Genomic DNA, 25,433 nt, shown 5'->3' with positions numbered 1-25,433 from the left:
CACTTTCTGCCTTTCTGCTAAATTACACACAACTACTGTACAGTATGTTTGTAATGGTTTGTAGATGGTAACATTGATTTTCTGGCAGCGCGAAGTGCGTGGGGCTAAAGACCTTTGTAACAGAACCAACTAATCAGCATTTTCCTGCAAGACAAAAACTCTGAGCCGCATTTCTGCATTTCCCACAGTGGATTTGTACACATTCACCCCACGTCAAGCAAATACAGTTATCCCCATGTGTAAAGAAACATTATGCAACATTTACATCACACGTTACACCTCGAACGTGCCACCGTCAACCCAGTCTATCCAGATGGTAACATCTGCTAACAGATGCTGCCGCTGATGCTGGATGTGAAGAGTCACAGTACAGTTTCATGGCAGCCTCGCACCCGCAGATAATGGAGAGTAAAACCAGAGAAGCCAATGGAAATGCAGCCAGAGTCTTCTTGGCAGGCAGTCCAGCACCGGTCACCCCAGCACGGCTCAGTCATAACACCGATCTGGAAAAAGCTTCACTTTCCTTCAGGCACCGCTGGCCATTGTCAGAATAAAACTGAACAAAAAGCGCCTAGAGTCCGTCCACCTCCGCCGCGCAGCACCGCGGCCCCACAACGCCGCGTTCTCGCGGCCTCGCAGAGCAGCGATCGGCTAAGGAGGCAGCGGGGAACGAGGGAGAGCCAGGCGCTGTAATTGGCCACTGAGGGGACGATTAGAGCTGGAGCACAGTACATAACAAACACCCCGGTTCGTAGACTGTAGTTCAGATGGCCGCCCATAACTCACTAGGGAGATATGAGCAGAGCACATAAAGAGTGTCTGACATATTGTGGCTCATGGGCAAAAGCTGTGAGTCATAACTACAGCGGAGCATTGGTGAAACCTGATATTCTGACTGTACTGTATATGGGAAAAACTGAAGTCAACTGAAGGCTTAAAGCGGTGATGGGAACTCAGATTTCCATTATAATGTGCTTCCTTGTAAGCTGGGTGTAAAATGATCCCGGGAACCAGAGGGAGAGGCGCTCGTGGGATAATCTGCGTGGAGCAGCCTGTTTGGGGGGGGGGAGTGCTGAGCGTGCACCCGTGGAGTCAGGCCAGCGACTCCTGTTATTCCCACGTGCAGATACGGAGTCTCGCCGATGAACGTCTTTCCCCACTCCGTCCTTTCACTTCAACCTTCTACTTGCAAATACAAAAAGTCCGCGAGCCTGAGTTAATGCAGCACCGAGGTTTGCGTCACCTTGGCTTGTGCTGACGGCGGCTGGAAATGAAGCCGGGCCGGGACCAGCTGCGATTACAAAGGTGCCTGAGATGTATTAGAGTGAGACGGAGCAGAGACAGGGCTCCGCCTGCTCTACATCACAGACGGGCGGGAGCCCATGTAAATGTGGACGCTCAGCGCCTTTGTGCCTCGTGTTATTGCTACTGTATTGGTTTGACTTAAAAACTTCACTTACAGCGAGAGGTGGAAAAAGCGTAAGCGCAAGGGATGAAACGTCCCGCCCTGTGGCAGCACACGACCCAAAGAGCACAGTCTCAGGAAGAAGCAGCTACAAATCGGACATTATCGCCGCTTCGGTGGCGCACGGAACCAACTGGTGCCAGTGTAGAAAGAAAATGGATGAAGACTCATCAGGAAACGCTCTGGATTTCACGGCGGCTGCCGGTGAACACTTCCAATTTGTCACATTAGGGCTGCAGTTATCAATTATGCAGTAATGCATAAGAAATGATTTGCTTTGAGTCTTTCTCGCCGTGCTGGAGCTTTGTGGCTTCTCCAGACGTGAAGACTGGAAGACGAGCCGTCCGATCCTACCTGCACTGCATTATATATCAAACGGGGGCCGGGCCTGACCTGCCCATTAGTTAAATATATGCTGTAAAGCTCACTAATTAGCAGGACGACCCGCCGGAATGAACTGTCTGCGGAAAAAAACCAACACAGCAAAAAGAAAGGTCCCTCCACTAATTATGTGTCCACATATACATGAACCAACTCGCAGCTGCTGTACAGTACGTTCACTATTATCATTATTACACATGATAAATATGTGCTAGCTGCTGTATAAAGGGTGGCTTCATTTCTGGGGCTTTCTCTCTTCCAAGTGGTGCAGTAGCCATGAAACACAGTGAATAAAATACAAATACTGTATATGGTTTGAAGGCAATGAATTTATATTGAGTTAGACATTGTAAAGGTGTGTTAGCTTGTTTTTGGCCGAGCAGCTTGTGTTCCACAGGGTTCTCCTCCGCTTCAATTACCGCTTTAAGGCCCAAACGAAGGCCGCTCGTCCCATGTTTGATCTCTTTCCCGTCTTTGGCGCTTCCTCTCCATCTATTCATGCATCTGGAGGTGTTTCCACAACTAATCCCGACGGCAGGTAATGGCGTAGTTGCCATGGAGATCAGACCCCGGGCTCGTCGGGGTTGGAGGTGCAGAGACCCAGAGTAATAGCCAATCAACACCTCTGGTGCAGTGAAGGCGAGAGCAGGAGTGAGGCGCGGGGACGTGTCGCGTCTCTCTGATGTGCTGATAATTGGACGGTGCGACTGGACCGACACCAGGCCCGGAGAGAGGGAGTCCTGTCACAGATGTGGGAGCTTCACGTCGAGATTGACCTTGGCTGCATTAAGTCTAGTCCGCGTTCTACTGCCGAGTTGGGAATGTGACATCTGTGCGTAGAACACTTAATAAAACACTTCGTTCATCGTATGCCTTTTTATTTATACCTCCCTCCCATCAGATTCTTAGCATCATTGAACGGCCAGTGTCAGGTTGTGGTGTTGCAATAACGCTTACACACCTGCAGCTTTAAAAAGTGTGTTTTTCCCTGCTTGAAAACGTGGACTTGATTTGCAGTGCTGCTGTTTGATGGTAGTTTTTACTCACTCCTCTGCAGCTTTTATACCGTGATGTGTCCATGAAAGGTCAGCGTGCGTCTCACAAACCTCCCTCCCCTCCCTTTTTCTTGCCCTTCTCTCTCGCTCTCTCTCTCTCTCTCTCTCTCTCTTTCGTCCAGCGCTCCTCCATTTTTCTTCTTTCCTTGTCAGCAACCTGACACGCTCACCTTTCGCCATCATTAAAATGAAGCCTGTGGAGAAGCGGAGTCGGTGACCTCGGTTCACCTCTTTCTCCCACAGGCCGGCTACAAGTAGCCTTATTAAACCCGCCCGTAGCAGATCCTCACGCAGCCCGTGTGAAGCCCCCCTCCTGCTTTTCTTTCATAGTTGCTTCTGTTTACTCGCAGCACTTCACAGTTTTCTCTCGTGCTTCGGATTTTCTGACGTTGCAAATGAGCAAAAACACGAGTTTAGGGAAAAGCCGCTGACTCCGAAACAATTGAGAAGCCGCTTTCAACACGTGCAAACTGTGAGTTGTGTTTAACGCAGCTTGTGTCTGTTGAGGTGCGTGAGCCGGACTGAATTTGCTAGATTTGAGGAAAATCTGGCATAGTAGCATGAAACAACTGCGGGAAGTGTGTGCGAGGATGTGGAGAAGGGTGTCGGCTTGTGTCTGGTAAAACTGGAGGGTGCGTCTGAGCAGTCTGCTTCGCTTTGCATGCTTGAAGTGTCTGAGTTTGCAGAAACAAACTACAAGCAGTCTCTCCTGCTTTCCTCTCCTCTCATCCGGCATTTCATCACCCCTGCCCTCACGTTAACCCCTTAGGATACATGCGCAGAGCACGGCTGAGTTAGTAATGACTTCCCTCATCCCATGTGCAGGATTTGAAGAACTGAGAGGGAAAACAGTTGTGGCCCATAGGCGACTTTGTCCTTCGTTACTGGTGCTGCTTTGACTCACGTCTCTGCATGACATTACCTCTAATTGGTCTGTGTCACACAACTGGGACTGGAAATAGAAATAGGCCGAGCCGCTGCATGTGCTTCTGTGGCTGAGTTGGCACAACACTTGGTGTGATGACACAGGCAAAAAACAAACCAGTTTGATCCAATTTTATTTTTAATAGGAGAAAAACGTGCACGTTTGTCAAGAAATCGACGCGTATGATTCAGAAGTTTATCCATGAAGAGACGTGGACGTCGCTTGGTGAGTCACACCCGGGTTCAGCTAAATATTGAGCCCCGGCCTGTAAAATTATGAGCCGCATAATGGTTCTTAATAGGCTGTCAGTGCAACGGAGCGTGACCACTACTGATGAATGAGCGCGCGACACCTGCAGAGGAAGCGCCGAGTCATCGGTTTGGATGTCGTGGACGAGCGTCAAGAAACATCAATAACGACACCATCCGTTATCGGAGTCGTGTAAGTGAGGAGTTTGTAGAAGATCGCGGGCCGCGCGTGTTGTTCTTTTCCGCCACGTCAACGGAAAAGCGCGTTAAATAACATTTAAACCAGAATGCTTCTGTGCCAAGTTCTGCTACAGTACAAATGAGGTCAGATACCTCGTAGTATTGTTTTTGCCAGCTTGACAGCGCTTGTTAGTTACATTAGAGCCCCTGTTATCGCTGCTCTCATTGAAGAGCCGGCGCCGCTGACGTGAGGAGAGTCCAGAATAATTGGGTTTGGTGCCAACGTAGTCCGGCTCGCGAGGCATCCGTGGAGTTAATGTGAGAATCCTGAGCATTTTACTCATTGAAGCTGTCACGGGCTCCTCCTCCTAATGGCTTAAAAAGGCACGAGCCGCCGAAGGCGCCTTCAGACTCGACACCTTGTGCTTGTGTTTCTGGCCTGTCTTTTTGAGGAAATTTTTGCCGTTTTGGAGCAGCCAGGCCTGAAATTAGGTTGAGCCGTAGAGAGGTGTTGATGTTCAGGCTCTAAATAGATCGCTGTCTCACCTTTACCTTTTTTTGAGCTCCCGCTTTGTCCCACGTTTGCCTTTTCACCTGCAGCCGCCACTCAACGCGCGTCCCTCTAACCCTTCCTGCAGTAGATTCTGTGACAGCTCAAGTCAAGGAGGGAGAGGAAGCCATTGAACGCACGGTACTTCAGCCCTTTTTTAGGGGTGTCTTCAGTATCAGCACAGATGCTGTGAACGTGTATATAAAAAAGGCCTGCTGAATCCTGAGTGAGGTGCTGAGTGTAACTGTAGCTGCAGGTGTGTTGTCATTTCAACAATCACAGGATAAAGAGCTGTAACACGTCTGAGTGATGATGCGCCGGCAGGTTTCCTGCATGTTAATCAAATACAGATTTGCTTGGTTTGTTTAAAGGCGAGAACCTGTCGCTGAATTTGATTGTGTAGAACTGGTTTTAAAGCTGAATGCTGCTGAATACGTAATGAGAGGACGCAGATGCGCACGGCGGGATGTCGGACGCAGCCACTTGACTGCAGATGAGCGAGCGCGTTAGTTCCTACACATCCATCCATCCATCCATCCATTCATCCATCCATCCATCCATACTGTATGCAAGTGTTCACCCACTGTGGAACGAAAGGCTGCTGGATCACTTGACTGGCAGGTTGCAGAGTGATTTATCCCATCTACAAAGGGTGAGCAGTGTGTGTGTGTGCGTGTGTGCGTGTGTGCTTGTGCGTGTGCGTCTGTGTGTGTTTTCTCTTCCCTCGACTTCCTCTGTCGCATCCGATGCCGACTCCTATTCTTCTTCATTTACTGGGATTAGATCAGAAGTTGCTGATTGAGGGAAAAGCACAGAGCAGATGGAGCAGAAGGCTTAATTAGCACACAAACATCAACAAAGGTGCAAAAACCTCCTGGCTGTTCAATGGTTAAGACACTGCTTGAAGGGTCTGTTTGCATTGTTTCAGACTTCAGTGTCTTCAAATGCAGCTGGGACTTATACTGTAACCCACTATTGCCTGCTCTAATAATTGCTCTAGTTCATACTGAATTTTAAAGCTTCAATTAATGCACCTCATTTATCCAGAGTCATATTTTCCATATTCTCTATGTGAACAGTGTTTTTCTTATGAGCTGCAGTAGAAGAGAACGTGATTCTCTGAATAAGAATCTATACACAATAGACTTTAACTGTGTGCAGTCTGTATAAAGGCTCTGATTAACTTTAAAGGAGGTGAACCTTACAGACGAGGAATGTGGACTTATTAATGATTGTACTTGCTTATCTGCAGTCTGTACAACAACATTTCATCCATTCAGCAGATGTCCCAGACCAACCTGTCCAACATGTCCTTATTTCTCATTCTCATCTTGCTCGCCCTTTTTTCTCTACTCTTGGTTAGATCCCCCCCTCGTCATTTCTTCCTTGCTCTCCCACCTTTCTTCCGCTGCATCTCTAATTATTTCTCTGTCTCGCGTGTAGCTCTTCATCAGATTTTATTATCTCTGACAGGGACGTCAAATTTTTCTCTCTTCCTCCTTTCATCTTTGACTCAGCCCTCTCTCTCTCTCTCCCTCCCTCCCTCTCTCTCTCTCTCTCTCTCTCTCTCTCTCTCTCTCTCTCTCTCTCTCCTCCTCCATGTGTGTTCATGATGCCTTGCAGCTTGCTTATCTAGTGCTCCCTGCCACGCCTGATAACTGGGACCTGTCAGCCGTAGTGTGTGTGTGTGTGTGTGTGTGTGTGTGTGTGTGTGTGTGTGTGTGTGTGTGTGTGTGTGTGTGTGTGTGTGTGTGTGTGTAGTGATGCGTGTCGGTGCCTCGTACGTATACAGGTGTAAGTGTCTGGGTGCGTGAGGATGAGTGAGGGAGCCTTCGTCCTGGTGAGCGGAGATTCCATCCTGTGCGTGTAATCAGAGGCGGATGTGGAAGCAGATAATTAAAACCACGCTGGCTCCACCAGGGGGTTTGTGCCACCGCACATCACTGAGGTAACGCTGTGTGTTCCTACAGTGGGAGTATTGTGCCGCCTCCAGCTGCCTCCGGGGTCCAAACATAAGAGGATCAAACTGCTGTTGCACATTTTTGTCATCATGTCATAGTAATAAACTTTGTTACCGAGCTTTGCTGGGAACTTTTCAGGTTACCTCATGTGCAAGGATCTCCTGGACCTGCAGTGTGTACAGTATGGATGCCCTGGACACTTATTCATGTCAGAGCTCCTTGGCAACGCTCCCACTTTGTTCCTTTGTGTAGTTTGTGTGTTTCAAGGTTAGTATCGGGGTCTTGAGGTTTTGTTGGTAAGGTTCGTAGCTTGTTTAATCAACCTTTATTTCATCGTTAGTAGCCTTTTTGCTTTTGTTCTGATCTTTGGTTTCCTGTTTATACGTTGTGTCCTGTCAAGCAGTGATTTTGTGTTCAACACTTGCCTTAGTTAGAACATACTTACTACTTACTAGTATTAGTATTACTGTTTACTTACTAGTAATACTATTCACTAATACTATTCTAACATTGTTCCTGCAAAGATTTTTCGTTGTTTTTTGTTTGTACTAGTTTGTTCATTTTCAACATTTGAAACCTAATTTTTTTTTTCATTATTAATCTTTCATTTCTTGAGATAGATCTGTGTCTAAGCATTTAGGTCCCGCCATGACACCTTTAACAAAGGATTAGTGTCTTTAGGCATGAATTAGATGTTACATGTACAGTAACAGGAATAGAATAGAAGTAATTATTTTATTGTTTATGATTCTCCTGAATGATCTTTGTCATCTGCACAGAAAGATGCTGAAAACAACAGTAGGATAATACAAACAGGACTAATATCATTACTAATATAAAAACGCTGCAGTATTGTCTAGAAAGATTAAGGGGATTCTTTGGTTAACTAAAATAAAGCTCTGACACTGTTTTCTCTGTGGTAAAAGAAGGAGAACGTGTCTGTATGAGACTAAATATATTTTAACAATTTATCTTTTTAATATGAAAAGAAAAATTCTTAACACCAAAGTAAATCTGGCAACAGCGAAATGGATTTAATCTGTCAAACACATCTAGTTTGGGAATTTTGGGGAGCTCCTGTGCCACTGACCCAGTCTGACCTCCTGTCGGCCGGGATAGTGATTATGACTGGACTGTCCTTCAGCTTTTCTGACATGTGGACAAGCACAAACCAGGAAGCACAAGTGAAGCACAGGAACGCTGGATGTTGGTTTCTGCACCACTTCACCAAAACACAACTATTGACAAAACAACGCCTATTACGCTTAAAGAGATGTTAGTGCTCATTTTCTGCTTTTCAAACCATCCATCTAAACTGCTCTTTAGCAGATCAATACAGCCATGTGTTATCGAGTGGAATAGCCACCAGGCACAACCTGATTAGCATAAATACACAACAGCTACTAAGACCCAACAGCTGAAACGCAACATTTCACTGAGATTGCTTTGTTTTGGTAAAGATTTTGAAAGTCTGTCTAGAAAGCGAGATGATATAAATGATATAAAATAATATGTAAACACAGGTTTTAATATGTTGCGTATATGCAGTAGTTTAATATTATGATATAATTTTAAATGAAAGCGTGTAGAACATTTGAACATTACGTCGTCAGCGCAGGTCGTCATTCCAGCTGTAAATAAACATCTGGCACCAGAGGCGAGTTCTTGTGTAGCTGGTGCACTGTCTGCACATCCGACGCTGTGAGGAGGAAGCAGTCTCCCTGTCGGGTATTTTAACTTCTTTAAACAGGTGTTGATTTAGGTAAACACACTGTGCACATTTAGAATAATGTTTCGTATTAGCAGGGAAACATTAATTAGGAGAGAAACATTAATTGCTACACTGCTCTTCTGGCCTCTCGTAGCGTGTGCTTTCATACTCCGGGGCTTTTTATTACCTCTTAGTGTGTGTGTGTGTGTGTGTGTGTGTGTGTGTGTGTGTGTGTGTGTGTGTGTGTGTGTGTGTGTATGTGTGTGTGTGTGTGTGTGTGTGTGTGTGTGTGTGTGTGTGTGTGTGTGTGTGTGTGTGTGTGTGTGTTTGTGTGTGTGTGTGTGTGTGCGTGTGTGTGTGCAGGGCGTGGGCTTACGTGCCTGAACGAGTGTGTGTTCACTCAGAAAGGTTGCTGACTCCATGCCAGCCAGAAGACAAGAGAGCCGTGGGTAATTGGGCTCCTGTGTGGCACAGCGTGGCACTCGTTTTGTGCCCGGGATCGACGCCAGCGTGTGTGTGCATCAGCATATCACTGAGTCTGTCTCTATACGATCCACGTGTTTTAAGTGTTAAAATTATACTGAACGCGCGCTGGTATATGCACTCACCGGCCCCGTTTTTAGGTACAGCTGTAAGTCCCCCGCTGTGGCTGAATGTGATCCTGTGACGCTGTTTTATAAAGGATTCAACAGTTTAGAAAAGAGTCCTCACAACATTACGTCTACGTTTGGGCGAGCGGTGGGACGTGTACCAACATTAAACTCAAAGCATGAATTTAATAGGCAGCTGGTTCAGCATAGTGAAAATATGTCATCTGCGGTTCTGGTATTTAATGTAGTCCCATCAGCCAGAATGCCCGTCAGTGTTCCCCAACAAAAGAGAGAATAAATTAGGCCATTTCTAGAACAAACAATTCATTTTCCCTCCTGGACGAGGTGCTACGCTTGAATAACCACGGGGAGAGAGAGGGGGATTATTGGAAGGAACGAGGAGCCGTCTGCTGGTGGAGGGAGGAGGAGGAGCTGCCGCTGTTCCTCCAGCTGTTGCCACATCCCAGTCCGTGCTCTTCCTTCTTTGTCTTCTCATTTTCTCTCCTCCTCTCCTTTTCATGCTCCCATTCGAATTCCCATTAGCGCTTCAGTCGGAGGCCTTTCTCCTCGGCCCCGTCGCCTCCTCTACGTCTGTGGCCGGACAGACGGGCAGACGGAGGGGACCGACGGACGGCTGCAGGCAAACAAAGGCGCTCGCTGAGCTCCGGCGCCGTGCGGTGAGAGCGGATTATGCATATTATGTCGCTGCTGAATAAGCAGACATGGCGTCGCTATCGCCATTAATAACGACTTCTGGTATAACAGCGATTGCGTGCGTGTGTGTGTACGTGATTGAGTGCGTGACGTGTAAAGCACTGATGAGGGTAAAACTAATTGTAATAAAAGTGAGAAATGAACTCAGTCTGACAAAATAAGAGTCTCCAGCTCTGCAGAAAATAGATTGTTCGTATCAGTGATCTTGGTTCATTGTAAACATTAACACACTTGTCTGAAGCAAAGTCCTTTTGTACTGTCGGATGCGGAAATCAAAGTGTGTAACTGAGCTCCTCCATCGTCGCGTCCTGATTTAAGGCCGTCGTCCGTGGGTTTTCACGCCCTGTTAGGGAATGAGAAACTGCGACGACGGAAGCTCGTCCTCCTCCTCCGTAGCGTTGCTGCTGATCCATCGCAGCTGCTTTAGTCTAAGTGCTCTTCAGTATCTGTAAGGATGGAAGTGGTCATTGTGTGGCTAATGGGAGCGCGGCGCTCCAGGCCGAGTGCACACTTGAAATTCCATCATGCTTTTCTATAATGTGCTCGAGCACCTCGGGCCGCGATGGCAGACAGGCGCTGAAATGTTTGGACGCGGGCGACATCTACATCTACATCTACATCTACATTTACGTCGCCTGCTCTGCGATGGAGCGCGATCGTGACCCCCGGACGTGATTCTGCCTTCCGTTTCCTCCGCTGTGCATCTGTTGTCGCCTCCTCTACTAACGGTAGTGCGTTTTTACATTTAGGTCCGCAGCTTCTTTCTTTCAGTTAGGCCTTCGTATAAGCAACGCAGCCAAAGAGGCTCCGGTGCGAAAGTAGCGCCGCGAGGTGAAATTCACTGGGGGCACGAATTGCATTACAGCCTCCATTAGCCTCTGGCCTCATCTGTCACAGGAATAAGAGCTAAGTAAGAGCTAGAAGCCCACTCACAGGTCAAATATCCAGGAGCAGCGGGGCTCTGCTTGTAATCAAAGTCGACTTTTGGGAAGCGGTTGGAGTAACGGCCGCAGACAGGCAGACATCGGGGTCTGGTAACGGAGAATGGACAGGCGAGTTACTGTACACGTGTTCACCTCACGCCGCATCAATACAGGAAGTAGATGCAGCTGTTGTCGGATGCTGCTGCTTTAGGGTTAAAACAAGTGGACTTGGTTTGGTTTTATGCCTAAACCTGATCCCTTACAAGGCAACGTTCTGATAATGAATGATCACATGACTGGAGTTCTGTTCTAGGCATCACATTTCTATAGAGCCTGCTCCATGTTTTCATCTGGTTTAGCGTAATGGAATCTACATTTTTACGATGCAAACCTCCATTTATTTTGTTGCTGTCTTTTCTTGGCACAGTTCCTCTGAAATCGTTTCTCTTTTTTCTCCTTTTTTTTGTGTCCAAACCCATCACCGCTGCGTTTTCTGCGCGCTGCTGCACTTTGCAGAGATCAGCTGTCAATCAAACAGTGTTTTTTCTGCTGATGAAGTTTCGGCCTCTGTTGCTGCTGCCCTCTGTCTCCTCAGCTCTCGCTTGTGATGTGCAGCGCACAGTAGTTGTGCTGCTGGTGATGTTCACTTCAGTCTGTGTTGAGGCTGTACTTGTATCAAACCTCATGGTAACCAACACAACCACCAGAGAAAAGGTCAGAGATAATCCAAAGCCAGGGTTCTCGTCGTCTTCTATTACATCTGTAGTTGCTGGAGGTAAATAGTAAATAAAACTCTACCTGCACACACTCTAAAACGACTCAAGGTGCTTATTGTACACAGATGTGTCAGTGTGTCTGATCGCCGCTGTTTCTGCGGCTCCTTTGTGCTTTACTCCGGTTTTTCTTGCGGGCCTAAACTGAGACTTTTGTTTGTGTGCTTCAGGTTCCTCGGCGTGCCTCCAGGCAGAGGCAGTTGCCCACTCACTGGCCCGCTGCCCTTCGACCTCATCTACACAGACTACCACGGCCTGCAGCAGATGAAGCAGCACATGGGGCTCTCGCTCAAGAAACACAAGTTAGTGTGTGTGTGTGTGTGTGTGTGTGTGTGTGTGTGTGTGTGTGTGTGTGTGTGTGTGTGTGTGTGTGTGTGTGTGTGTGCGTGTGCGTGTGTGCGTGTCAGCAGTTTTGCACACAGCGAGCTTTATCGACCGTGTTTATGGATTAATTATTGCTGGTAATAAGGTGCACATGTCTCTGCTCGGATGACTGGCTACAACTCATTCAGCTTGTTAAATCCCCACACTTTGTGTCACACGTGCGCGCACAGTTCAATCTGAGCTCCCGCTTAAGGACCTCAAATTGCACCAAATAGCAAACACACATGATTCTGCACGCTGCGATATTATTTTTGAAACAAGCTGCACACCGCCTGTCATGCACCATTACCCCACACAGCAGCAAATACATCATGTGCCATATTGACTGTGCATAACGCATACAGTACATGTACTGTGTGGCACCAGTGACCATTACACCCCCACAAACACACACGCACACAATCATCAGTTCATATGTGCACGAATGTGCAATAAATCATCAACCCAGTAGCTTCTTATTGCTCTTTTCAGGGTGCAGTTAAATGCAAAGTAGATACAGTACATTTCCTGACAGAAAATAAGTAACATCTCTGTGATGGTGGGGGGGGGGTTGTTATTGGCTATGGTTGTTAGGGTTACATGCCAGCACCACACCCAAAGCATGAAGAGTGAGTGCTACGGTGCATCTGGAACAGAATCTGCTGCACAGCTGCACAGCACAGTAATACACAGGATTCTCATATTATGCTCAGTTTTCTTCCATGCTGCTGCCTCAAAATCAAATAATATTGAAGTTCCAGTCCGGAGCTGTGCACTACAGCCCCTAAGAAAGCGTGTGCAGCTGGAGCCCCCCCCCCATCACACTCTCTTGTTTCCTGGTCACTCGCTGTGTGACAGCTGCAGTTGACACTGTGCTTTCATTCTGGGGTTTTTTTGCTTCCAGTGTATATGAGCAACAGCGATAAATAAAATATCGAGGGCAAATATGAGCAGGACACGAAGAAGAGTCAAAACAAGAGCGTGAACATGTTCACAGAGAGGACTGCAGAAGAGAGTTACCACAAAACAGGAGGAGGAATCCACCTGGAACCGCGTACAAAGAGCCGCTCCATGTATATTTAAAATCCAATTATGGGCCAGAAAAATGCATTACGGGTGGAGAGTGATTCTCCCAGGGTGCACCCTGCTCCGCTGTCTCCCCCCGTTTCTCGCACACCCACACCCAAAACCGCACGAGGTCAGCGCGTGGAGTGTTGAGTCATGATTCCTGCTCTCCGCTAACAGGATGTGACTGTTGCCGTTCCCCGGCTCCTTTTGTTCGCTAAGGAGCTTGCGGTGAGGGAACCGTCAGAATGTTTAAGCGACGCTGATGGAGCGAGGCGCGTCGATCCTCTCTCACACGGGCGGATGTTTTGAAGTGCTGTCGAAGGAGGCCCGGCTGAAAGCTGTCACGCCGACGGTCAGGTGGATGATATGTGAAGGTGCCTCTGTCTCCCGCGGAGCCGTTTGCGGTTCGTCTGCTCTTTATTTACCTTTATCTCATCCCCCAGAGGTTCGAGACCCGCTACATCTGTTCGCGTCGCTCCCTCGCCGTCTCGCCGTCCGCCGCTCGACTTGGGCGCCGTGTGCTGGAAGGCACCATTAATCAAGTGCTCTGAGCTTCGTGGCCCTTCAGCTCGCTTTAATTACTTTTGTTTTATGTGCCCACTGACATCCGCCATCATTTATTACGCCTGGACGACGTGGGCCTGTGCGAAGGTGTGCCGCTGCAGGTGTGCGTCCGGTGAACAGGGCAGAACAGGGGCCTGTTGTGTTGTCGTGGTGCAGGACTAGCACAGCGATGCCTCTGGTAGATTAGAGAACATGTGCTCCAAGGCAAACTAAGATAATTTTAATCTATTCAAGCTAAGACACAGTACCAGACAAAGCCTCCATTTCTGTTTCTTCTTTTATTTAAATTTAAAACATTCAATTAATTAAATAATAAACAATATAGTCATATTTTTTCAGCGATGGCTGCATCATTTCTGCCCTTGACAACAGTTGTTTGAGTATAATTAATATTTGTAATACGTGACATGTTCTTGGGCTTTGTTCCAGTTCTGTGCTCGTCTATTATTCATGGTCTTCCCAAGCTACCGGTGCTCTCTGCTTTCAGATGAAATTAAAATTAAAACCTGTGGTGGCACTTTCATTAAAGTACCACATGCTCAAAAGTCAAAAGAGACTAATGGGCGCAGTGCAGTAAGCAAGTGACTGTAGAGCATGTGCCAAAGTTAGCAAGGATGAATGAGCTGCGTGTCCTTAGGTTAATATCATTTATAATGAATAATATGTTATAATAAAGGCAAAATGCAGATGGTTGTGTGTACTGAAAAGTATTAAAGCTAATGGCCCGTACTGATAAAATGCTGCAACAAATACAAAGTCAATACAAAAAGTACTGGTGATTATTATCAGTCCCTTTGGGAACAAAGCTTCACAATATAAAATGTCCAAACAAATGATCTTATTATTATAAGTATTCAAATACTGAGTTTTATTTACCTGAATAAGTTGAAATCATCAATCAGTATCATCATAGTTTGATGATACTGTAGGTTTCTGTAAAATTAGACGATGAATGTTGTCGTCATCATCCCTGTTAGCCTCACTTCAGCCAGGTTCGGTGCCGGGGCCGCATGGATGTGCAGTAGCGGCCCTCAAACGTTCACTAGCTGCCACTAATGACCTGAAGGCTTTCGATTTTCCCATTGCAGCGCGTAATGGCTGGAGCTGGCTTCACCGTGGACACACTGGGGCAGCGCAGTATGCGGCGTGAGTGCAACAGGGAGCGTCTGTGTGATTGCTATATCATTCTGTCTCCCTCCAAGACAGCTGAGCAAACAGAAAGAGACGTGCGGGGGGGAGCAGATAGCGCCGAGGCTTCCGGGCTGACGCCGGTGAACAGGCAGCGGCCCAGTCGGAGGCTCGGCGCCTTCACTCAGGCAGGAAAGGAGCGCGTTGCATCTCACTTTACCCCTTTTCCCCCCTCACAGCCCGGCAGCAAACCGTTCTGCGCTGCCTTTAAATGAGAGGAAAGAGGAAATGAGCATGAAAACGTGTCAACTCCAGACATCGGCGCTGTTACGAATGCTCCGCGGCCGCTGTCTCATTCATCAGCCGACTGCTGGCTCAGATGTAGATAAATGCTAAGTTCCTGCCGTTGTCTCGCGGGCCCAGGTGATCTTTCTTGGCTTCACGGCCACATTCCCCTCACGCGCCTCGACCGCTGAGCCTCGCTGAGCGCCCGTTTAACCCAGATTAGCGCCGCGCTCTGATCTCCCTATAGATATTCAGCTCAGCTACTCCCCCACTTATCCCCTCGTCTGCCACTCCTTTGGTTCCTCCCCGCGCTCGGAGGCGGCTTATCGCCCGGCGATGTGTGACGGGTCGGCTTGGACGCACGGGGCGATCAGGACTGACGAGAGGCCGGAGAAAGAACCGTTTGTTATTAGGAATCACCACGGATTCTCGGCCGACAACAGCACGCGCTGAAGAGATAAATGCATGTTTTGACTCCCTCCTGGCGGAAAAGGCTGTTGTTTTTTTTCTCGCTTGGATATGCGCTCATGTTGTTTGGCCTCTCGGGTGCTGCAGTTGACAGAAAATATCAGAGTCAGACTAAATTCAGACGTCACCTTGTCTGCAAAGTGACTGGAATGCTCATACAGTGAAAGGGTTTCTCCTGAACTTTACAAACACAGAAAGACGCGCACTGTACGCGGCCTCCACGTTTGGGTGCGTCTGATGAAGTCATGAAAAAATAAATGCTGGTCTGGAAAGATTATTTCTGGCCAGTGAAGGTTAGGCACCAATTTCAATCTAGCTTGTAAGTATGTGATAAAATTGGCAATACAGTTTCAAAGGATGCGTACAAAGAAACCACTTGTGATTATATGCCTCGCTCACTCAAGTGGATGAATGTCTGGCTGTGGAGGCCTGATATCTTATCCAGGTATTTCCAGTGCACGGCCAATAAAAAAGTGTCAAGTGCTACTAACATCTAACATGCATTTCTAAAAGAAGTTAGTCCCGCATCTAAGATGTGAGGGAAGAACTGAACCGACAGACGGGTTTTTCTCTTTAATAGGCAATTAAAGCAGAATAAGCAAAAGGAGTCGTTTTGAAGGGGTCACGGTAAAACAGTCTGGCAGACACACAGCAAAACTATCATTAAAGGTTTAAGCTCTAACATCATCACACTATTTTATAGTTCTGCCATATCAGAATGTTCCTTTCAATTAGTTAAATTGTGGCGTTTAAGTTTTCTGACAGTCAGACGTTTGGAGCAACATCTGATGACTGATACACAAGTGCAGCAGTGATTTGGAGATCAGATATCTAACCATCGTGCCAAACAGCATTCAAACACTCTAGCTGTACTGTACCTATCTCATTAAAACGCACTCACAAACACCTCCAGTTCCTCACAAGTTATGAATAATCCTCCTTTAACGGTGTAAGATGATGCATCTAATGTGGTATGTGGTAAATATAGGATGGAGACCTGCAGTACAGTATGTATAAGACCACTGCATTAGAAACCAAAGTAGCTCCTGGGTTGATTGTTATTATTTCTATATAATGGGAGCGTTTGCCAGAGGTGTAAGAAGAGTGAATGGATTTTGGAAGATGAAACTATCTGATGTTTTGTGATGCCGTATAAAAGAAAATAATGAACAATTTCTCTTATATTCACTGTGTGAAGGGTTTGGACAGTGCGACTGCAGTTCTTACAGCCGCTCCAAGCAGGAGAAAAGCTTTTAAATGCTCTCCAGGCACTCAGAATGTCATTGCACTATCTCCCTCTGTCTCTTCATACACACACAGAATGTTCACAATGCCCTTGTCTGTCGCAGCGAGTGTGTTCAGTCAGGGCAGCCTGTGAGCTCAGGGGGATTAACAGGAGCTAAAGGTGGCAGAGTCCACTTCCACAGAGTCGTTCTGGAGATAACGCGAGTGTGTGTGTGTGTGCGTGTGTGTGTGGGTGCGTGTGTGTGTGTGGGTGCGTGTGCATGTGTGTGTGGGTGCGTGTGTGTGTGTGTGTGTGTGTGTGTGTGTGTGCGTGTGTGTGTGGGTGCGTGTGTGTGTGTGTGTGCGTGTGTGCGTGTGTGCGTGTGTGAAATAAGTCATTTTTTCGGCCTTGTTTTCCTGGTCGCTCGGACCTCCGGTCGCTTGGTTTGACGCCGATGAGTCCTTGTCCTCCTCCTCGCAGGTGTCACATCCGCGTTATCGACACCTTCGGCACCGAGCCGGCCTACAACCACGAGGAGTACGCCACCCTGCACGGCTACCGGACCAACTGGGGCTACTGGAACCTCAACGCCAGGCAGTACATGACCATGTTCCGTAAGAAGCAGCCCGTCCCACTGCACCTGCAACACGCCATCGCCGCAGACATGTGTATTGTACTTGTAACATCACAACACAAGAGTCAGAGCTCCCGCCGTGCACGCACATCTGTCATCAGCTTCGACAACCGCTCCAATTGAGTGTTTTCGCTCTCTTCGACAGGTCTGGCAGCGCGTTCACATTAATTGAGGGTGGTGTGTTTAACACAGCTATTTTCAGCAGCACCTCGGCTCCCGGTGTCCCTTCCAGCTCCATCTCTCCTCTCGCTTCCTCTTCCTTTCCTCGTTTCATGCTTCCCGCCGCGTTTCATCGGCTCTGTTCAAACTGACGCTCTTGTCAAGCTTCACGCTGAGTGAAACGCCGCTCGCGGGTCGAGGCTGAGCTGTTGTTGGTGCTCGGCAGCAAAGTCAAGCTCAGACGTGATGAGATGTGGCTGACTTTGTTTGGAATGATCCTAAGATACATTGAATTTGCTGGCATTCGTCCAAACGACGAGCAGAAGCCCCTCGACACACGCGGCCGCTCTGACTCTGACGCTCCCGTGACGCCGTCCACTTGCTTCCTCTCCTCTAACAGTAACAGCCTCCTCTCTTTCCTCTCCGTACCTGTCCACTTCCTCGCTTCCGCTCTGCCCTCACTCGCGTTAACCCGCCCGCGCCCAGCTCACACGCCGGACAACTCCTTCATGGGCTTCGTCTCGGAGGAGCTCAACGGCACGGAGAAGAGGAGCATCCGGCAGAGCAAGGTCTCCAACATGGCGGTCGTGTACGGGAAGGAGGCCAGCATGTGGAAGGTACAGCCGCCTGTAACGAAGAGCCTCGTCTAGAATAAAGGCTTGTTCCCACCGTTCATTGTTGCAGGGACTGTCATGATGTCGTCGTCACGTTTTTGCTTTGTATCAGTGCAGTTCAGGACAAAATACAGGTGATTTCTATTAATTCATCCAATTTTCTGTTTCTTTCTCTTTTGTGGCGGATCGTTAAATCTGAATGGACGCTCGTTAGCTACAGGTAAGAGCCTGCTATTCACCAGCCCTTTCCGGCGGCAGCCATCACGCCGTGATGTTTTATTGGCAACAGCCGCTATGTTTTCATCCTCCCACTTGTCAGAAAGAACGGCGATTAGACAGAAAGCCCGTCTCTGAGGGGCGTCCACGTTCTCACTCACAATGTCCTGAATCAGTTTCTCATAAGTAAACAGTTCACATGAATTATCAGATAAAATGCTTCTATTCTGTCATTTGTTTTCCTTGTGTCCCACTGTCACTTGCTAAAGCCCATGTTATTTGTCCTCTCTGGCTTATGGCTCAGCGCTAGAACCATAAATAGACAGCAGATGGTCCCCTTGTTTAATATGGGATTGTCAAAACAGTTGCACTGCTCTGATATGAGGATGTCACATGACGCGTCCTCTGCGTCTGAGGCTCACACACACACACACACACACACACACACACACACACACACACACACACACACACACACCGCGGCTTTTCTCAAAAGGTGGCAGCAGGAGCTTTGGTAGAAACTGCTCAGCGTCAACTGGGTTTCCATGGGTGGTGGTTTCTTCTGACAGGCACGGCAGCAGAAACTAGGGACGGAGAGACTTCTTTCTTTTTCCTTATCATCGTCACATGTAAATAGCATCTGGCTCCTAATCCAGTGGTTGATCCCAGCGTTAGCCTGACCTCGAGCCCCAGAGCCCGCGCCTGCAGCTCGGGGGGCGCGTGCACCCCCCGCCTGCATCTCCGCTGCTAATTCCTGTTGTCTGCTGCACTTAGCACTTGAGCTAATCTCCTAATTGGTTGAGAAAATCCTCACAGAGGAAGCTATCGATCGCTACAACCTCCAGTTACAGCTGCAGGGGTTGCGCCGCCGCACGGAATACAGTGAGACGCTGTGCAACCAGACAGTCGTCAATAGGGTTGGGCTCCGTTTGCAGTTTGTGTTTTCCCTGCTTGTATTGTCCTGTTTCTCCTTTGTGCACTCACAAACAGAGATGAGCAACGCCCACAAGCATTGGCGCCAGTCTTTGGTAGATGACAACTGTATGTTCTTACAGTTTCAAATTTGTTTTTATAATTAGCACATTAATGATGGTGAATAATGTTTTTTAACTTAAGAGTTGAGGACGAGATGAAAAACAATGACAAAGAAATGTGCTAATGTTGAAGCTAAATGTACAAAAAAAGCCCTTCAGATGCTGAGACATTCAAACGCGCCGGCATTCACCATTCTTCTCCTCCCCCCTCAGGGTAAGGAAGGCTTCCTGCAGATCCTCCACAGGTACATGGAGGTGCACGGCACGGTGTACTACGAGACCCAGAGGCCTCCGGAGGTGCCCGCCTTCGTGAAGAACCACGGCCTGCTGCCTCAGCACGAGCTGCAGCAGCTGCTGCGCAAGGCCAAGGCAAGGCGTCGGAGGCCATTCATCACCCGCAGAATCTGCCTCTGCTCAGATGCGCCGCTCCTCCCTTCAGCACTAACGCCGCCGCCTTTGTCCCCCGCCAGCTCTTCATCGGCTTCGGTTTCCCCTACGAGGGCCCGGCTCCTCTCGAGGCTATAGCCAACGGCTGCATCTTCCTCCAGCCCAGGTTCCGCCCACCTCACAGCTCACTGAATCATGAGTTTTTCCGAGGCAAGCCCACATCTAGAGAGGTACGATCAGTAGGTTTGAGCCTAAAGGCACGCGCGTGCGCAGGCCTCACGCCGCGTGTCTGTCCGTAGGTGTCGTCCCAGCACCCGTACGCGGAGCAGCACATCGGCAGGCCGCACGTCATGACAGTGGACTACAACAACTCCGTGGAGTTCGAGGCCGCCATCAGGGACATCATGAGCACCCAGGTGCAGACGGTGTGGAGAGGAAGTGATGGCTGCACTTCACGCACAAAGCGTTGCCGCGGTCAGGGTGATATCGCATTCAGGGGCTGAGAGATAATATGAGGAAGCTTGGAGGTGCCAAGCGTGTGAGAGAGGTTAAGTAAGGAGTCACTGGGGGAGATTTAATCCTGCTAGAAAGGCCAGAAATAGGGAAGAAATGGAAAAGAGAGAGAGGGGGCGAGCGATAACGTAGTGAGCGAGAAGCAGGAAGACGGAGAGGGTGTGAACTCTGATCGACTAAATGCCGCAGCCACAAAAGCTTTTGGTTCTCATTAAAATGGAAGAGTGATGTGCCACGCAGGCAGAAAACAATGGCATCACCTTTTTATGGCTTTTATATCCCAACTTTCGTAAAAGCTTTATTTATTTGGACAAGTCGCAGCCTCTCTATCCTCTGGTAACACAGTGGCTTCAGGCTCATCCCATCCACATAATAACCTGCTGCTGTGAGGAATGAATGAGGCGCCTTCACATCACACACGCACGTCTGGGTTTGTCACCGCGGCTCATCAGCGCATTGCATATAACACTAGTGGAAGTTTACGTCAGTAATGTGGTTTATCCGTTTAAGTCCTGTAATTTCACAGTAATTCTCATCAAATGCACAAAGGGTCACATCCGTCTACGTGATCCTTTAAACACACCGCAATAGTTTGTCTTCTGAAGATAAGAATCAAATGTCATGGAGATTAGAACAGAGGTGGTGGCGGTGTGTGTGTGTGTGTGTGTGTGTGTGTGCGCGTGTGTGTGTGTGTGTGTGTCATCTTTTCATCCTGGCCAGACAAGCTCCAGTTCAGCACTGGCTGACTGCTCTGTCTCCGCCTGCTCAGTCAGACCACTGAGAGAGTGCTGATTTACCCCTTCACCCTTCAGTGGAGACGCGACGCCCCAACACACACACACACACACACACACACACACACACACACACACACACACACACACACACACACACACACTCGGGCTGATTATATTCAAACACACACACTTAGACATTGCACATATCAGACAAAACTGGCACACAAAGATTTCGCTGCACATTACTTCCATTAACCACAAGACACACACACACACACACCAATGCACACCTGTGTGTGGTGGAGGCTCAGGTTCAGTCATGCAGGACAAAGCAATCTCTGGCTTGCTGACAAGTCGTTGTGTTCCAATAAATCCTTTCTCCATCTCATCCCTGATTCCTTCTTTCACTCTTTCGTTTCTTTCGCTGCCTTTGTTCCTCCTGTGTCTGACTCTGTTCTCCTTTCATGTTTCTGCCATTCGTGCCCTTCAGGTTTTCTCCCTCTGACCTGCTGTTTTGATTTATTGTATGTCTTATACTATGCGGATTGTCTTTATTTAAAGAGAATTCAAATAATTCTCCCCGAGGCCCCTCCTGTTTGTTCAACTGGTTAAAACCAGCCGGGCTGTTGAGCCGTTAAACAGGGCGGCTTTGGTCCCTTTCTGTGTTTCCTTTCTGCTCCGGCATATAAAGTGGATTAACATTAAGCTTTTATCAGATTCGCAGTGTGTGTAACTTTTTAAATTGCATCATTCCTACATACTGGCTCCTCAGTGGTTTCCACTTGAAATGGGCCGAGTCTGATTTCACACACGGTTGCACATCGAGCTGCTTTGATTCCAGATTGGAAATGCAATTTAGTGAGTCATGTATCATTTACAAAGGTGGGCATTTGGTTTTGCAGCATAGAGAAGCCACGTTTTAGCATACACTTATTTTACAATATTGTAGTTTATGTTTTAACACGTATTAAACATTTTTGCATTAGCAAAAACACACGTATGCAGCATATACATGTAGATGTTCCAGGTCCTCTCTAATCAGGAGCAGGCTTATGTTATACAGCCCATACATCCCAGCAGGGGACGGGCTAACGATATGCAAATAAAGCCTAACGAGGTTCCTGGCAGTGATGTACTGGGGCTCGGTCTCAGAGAAATCTGACAATAGGAACATCCATCTGCTGGTATGAACAAAAAGAGACAACTTACAGCAATTAGTGTGAACAATGAAGCAGCAGCAGCCAGAAAAGTGCGTTTCTGCCATGCGTGTGCAGACTAATAGAGTGTGTGTGTGTGTGTGTGTGTGTGTGTGTGTGTGTGTGTGTGTGTGTGTGTGTGTGTGTGTGTGTGTGTGTGTGTGTGTGTGTCGTCGTCAGGTGGAGCCGTTTCTGCCTTACGAGTACACCTGTGAGGGGATGCTGGAGCGGGTCCACGCCTACATACAGCACCAGGTGAGGCTCAAGGGCCCGCGGGCCCGTCCCCTCCGGCGCCACGCTCGCGTCAGCGTTTGGGGACGACTGCTGTGCTGATTAATATACGCGCTGACTCCCATTACGAAGCTCATATGTGCCCTGCGGTTTGAAAGCAGAAGCTGCTCTGGCACTAATGAGGATGGATCAGTAAAGCAGGAACAGCAGAAGTGTGAGGGCGATAATGACGGGGGACGCTTTTCAATAATCACATGCTCCTGACCACAGCCTATTTACTCTATATATTTCTATATACTTCTTTCCCCACCCCTCCCCTCCAGGACTTCTGCTCCCCAGAGCCTCCCTTCATGCCAGCCAACGTCTCCAGACAGGGGCTCCTTGGCGGTGGCTTCACGGGGCCCCTGTTTGTGGCCCGGCCCAATTCCACCGCCCTGGGCTGGGCGTCCAACGCGACGGCGCCCCCCGCCTGGCCCCCGCTCGCCTCCCTGCGGCTGCTCGTGTCTCAGGACGGCCAGTCGTGCGTGGAGGCGTGCCAGGCGGCCGCCTTGGTCTGCGAGCCCGCCCACTTCCGCTTCATCAACAACAAGGAGGCCCTGCGTGGGTGAGTCGGCCTCAGGCTGCCAAATGCTACCTGGGCGAAATCTGCATAGGAGCGGACCGTCTGCCAAAGGGAAGGGAAGGTTTAGTGTAGCGTTAAATGCGATGGGCTGAAGAAGCAGCAGAGTGCAGCCGTTCCTCCCTCTGAGGAGCCAATGCACGAGGCTCTTGTGAAGCAACAACGCATTCCGCCTGTTTTCAAGGTGCTGCACTGGTTTCCCGTCAGTTTGCGTCAGCTCCGCGCTGCCTGATGAACCAGAACCACCTCTCGGATGCTAGTCTGGTCCTGGTTCTGAAGAGCAGCGCTTCATGTTTGATCCATCTGCCTCAGGGTCCATTTATGGAACCTACCTCTTGTTTTATTATATTCAGACTGAACTGGTTACAGTATTTCCTCCTGTGTTGTGTCTTTTTCTTTTGAAGCCATTGTGGTCTTTCATTAGTTTTCCTTGTGTGCATTATTGTTGCGCTTTCACACAGTTTCTCATCGTTTCCTCGATCGGCGTCTTATCCACTTATCCATCTGTGCAGAATGTAGGAAACATAAATAAAGTTTCCCAGATTGATCGTTGTTATCTGAGGTGCAGATGTGAATTTCAAGCAGCTCCGACCACGCGAAGGCGATGATTCATATTTTAAATGTGAGAAGAGCGGAGGCACACTCTCAACAGGTATTTATTGGGTTTACTGTACCGGCTGCAGGCGGGTGAAGCAGAAGCCTTTCCAGACGTTTGAGACTGAAATCCCGGCGCTGTTTGAGCCGCTGCCTCGCAGCTTTGGGCTTCGCCGCTCTATTGTTTGCTCTCGTTTCATCCTCTCTCGTGTTGACTTTTTTCTGTCTGTCTCGGTTTAAAGTGCCGCCTGCCTTTGCTTCCGCGCCGCTGCTCCTCCTTGTAGCTCCAGTCTGTTTGCTGACACAAGTTATCGCTCGCTGACATCTTACACCTGCCTCGCAGTTCTTCCCAACTTTCTTGTCACTTCAAAAACTAAATTCCTCCGCTCTGTGTTTGAATTGACACCTGTGGTGTGACGAACGTGGAGAAATCGCTCTTTCTCCTTTCTGCCCCAGTATTTATTTAAAGCTCATGCAAATTCTCGTTGCTTCACTCAAACAAAAATAACTCTAATTACTATTTTCAAGCTTGTATTTATTCTCCGCCGCTCTGATTGGCCCGTCAGGTTGAAGGTGCAGTGCGAGGTCATCGACTCCGAGGTCAACCACATCCTGCCGGCCTTCTCGGTGGTGCGGCGCGAGTGCGGCCTCCAGCGGGAGCCTCTCCTCTTCAGCTGCGCCGGACACTCCCCCAAATACAGGCGCCTGTGTCCCTGCAGGGACTTCCAGCGCGGCCAGGTGGCGCTGTGCCGGGACTGTCTGTAACTGCCCGACGGGTGGAGGGCGGTCACGGGCGGATCCGAGACAGACTGGCAGGGGAGGAGCGAGGACGGTGGGCGGCAGCCGCGGGTCGGAGCGGGTCAGAGCGGCGCCGCCGAGTCCGGGCTTCGCCTCGGAACGGTGAACGCTGGAGGCGAACAGGCTTGGAGGGGTGTGAGGAGCTTAAAGTAGCGTCCAGGCTGATTGTCATTGACTGTAGTTGTTCAGGCAGCTGTTACTCAACAGGCTGGAGACGTTGTGTTCAACTACAGGTGGGATGTTACAGGCCGGTTATGAGCCACTAGCCAACAACCATGAACCGGGATGCTGAGGGGTCATGTGATTCACCACATTTGCTTTTTGGACCAGCGTCATAGAAATAATAATTGGAAACTCTGTATTTGGACTAAAGTGCCATTCCGTGACAGAGTCTTCAAATATGGTGTCTTAAAGAAGGTAACCTCGGGTCAATATCCAATCTCCTCCCTGCGCTCGCACAAAGGATGATGGACAACCAGGTTATCTCCCTCGCTTTTATTTGCCTCCTCCAATGATGGACAAAGTCATTTATCAGACCGATCCTGAAGTCTGAGGCAACATCGGTCAATGCAATCATCTCTGGTCACAAAATGAAAGGAGGTGGAGCACAGAGGACAAAGATAAAGGGTAAAAGATTATTTTTCAATAAATAAGCCTTTAGAGCTTTCAACTGGATTTTTAAAGTGTCCTCTGAGCTTTATGATGAAAAAAAATCACCTAATAAAAAACTGGAATCAAAGTTTTCATGGATCATGGTTTTATGTCTCTTATGGTTTAAGATTTTTTTGTCTCCTCCCACAATCTACTTTTTTAATTCACAAAGATTTCTGTGACTTGGTTGTAGTGATGAATCATGTTAGCAGTTCTCTGTCATGACTTCATTAAACTGGTGGCAAAGCACTTTTGTGGCTTTAAAGAAGAGTGAAAGCTTCTGAAGCAGGACAATAAAATGGGAGAAACAGTGCAGATACAGTCAGCGTTTGATAAAATGAGTGACGAGCTCCCAGGTTCACGTGGCAACACTCACATCTATTTCTGCTGGATGCTCACGGCCGCTGATTGGACGCACAAGCACATCATCAGTAAAAGGTTTTCACAAAGTGTTGACAGCGTCAGTGTTAAAA

General features: G+C 48.4%; 1 protein-coding gene across 2 annotated transcripts in view; it reads left to right on the top strand.

The window, feature by feature from the left end:
* Positions 1-25,048, top strand: part of LOC114853178 (alpha-1,6-mannosylglycoprotein 6-beta-N-acetylglucosaminyltransferase B-like) — a 64,467-nt gene extending 39,419 nt beyond the window's left edge. For both annotated transcript variants that reach the window (XM_055509179.1, XM_055509171.1), the window contains exons 9-17: positions 11,647-11,778; positions 17,058-17,191; positions 17,857-17,987; positions 19,448-19,603; positions 19,705-19,851; positions 19,921-20,037; positions 22,248-22,322; positions 22,622-22,902; positions 24,078-25,048. In XM_055509179.1, the coding sequence (XP_055365154.1) occupies positions 11,647-11,778; positions 17,058-17,191; positions 17,857-17,987; positions 19,448-19,603; positions 19,705-19,851; positions 19,921-20,037; positions 22,248-22,322; positions 22,622-22,902; positions 24,078-24,276 (1,372 nt within the window). In that variant the 3' untranslated portion in view covers positions 24,277-25,048. The remainder of the gene's footprint in view (positions 1-11,646; positions 11,779-17,057; positions 17,192-17,856; positions 17,988-19,447; positions 19,604-19,704; positions 19,852-19,920; positions 20,038-22,247; positions 22,323-22,621; positions 22,903-24,077) is intronic.
* The last annotated feature ends 385 nt before the right edge of the window (positions 25,049-25,433 follow it).

The sequence above is a fragment of the Betta splendens genome, chromosome 1 (genome assembly GCF_900634795.4).
Source record: "Betta splendens chromosome 1, fBetSpl5.4, whole genome shotgun sequence".
Taxonomy (NCBI): Eukaryota; Metazoa; Chordata; class Actinopteri; order Anabantiformes; family Osphronemidae; genus Betta; species Betta splendens.
The sequence above is the reverse complement of the archived record's forward strand: the minus strand, read 5'-3'. Positions and strand labels throughout refer to the sequence as shown.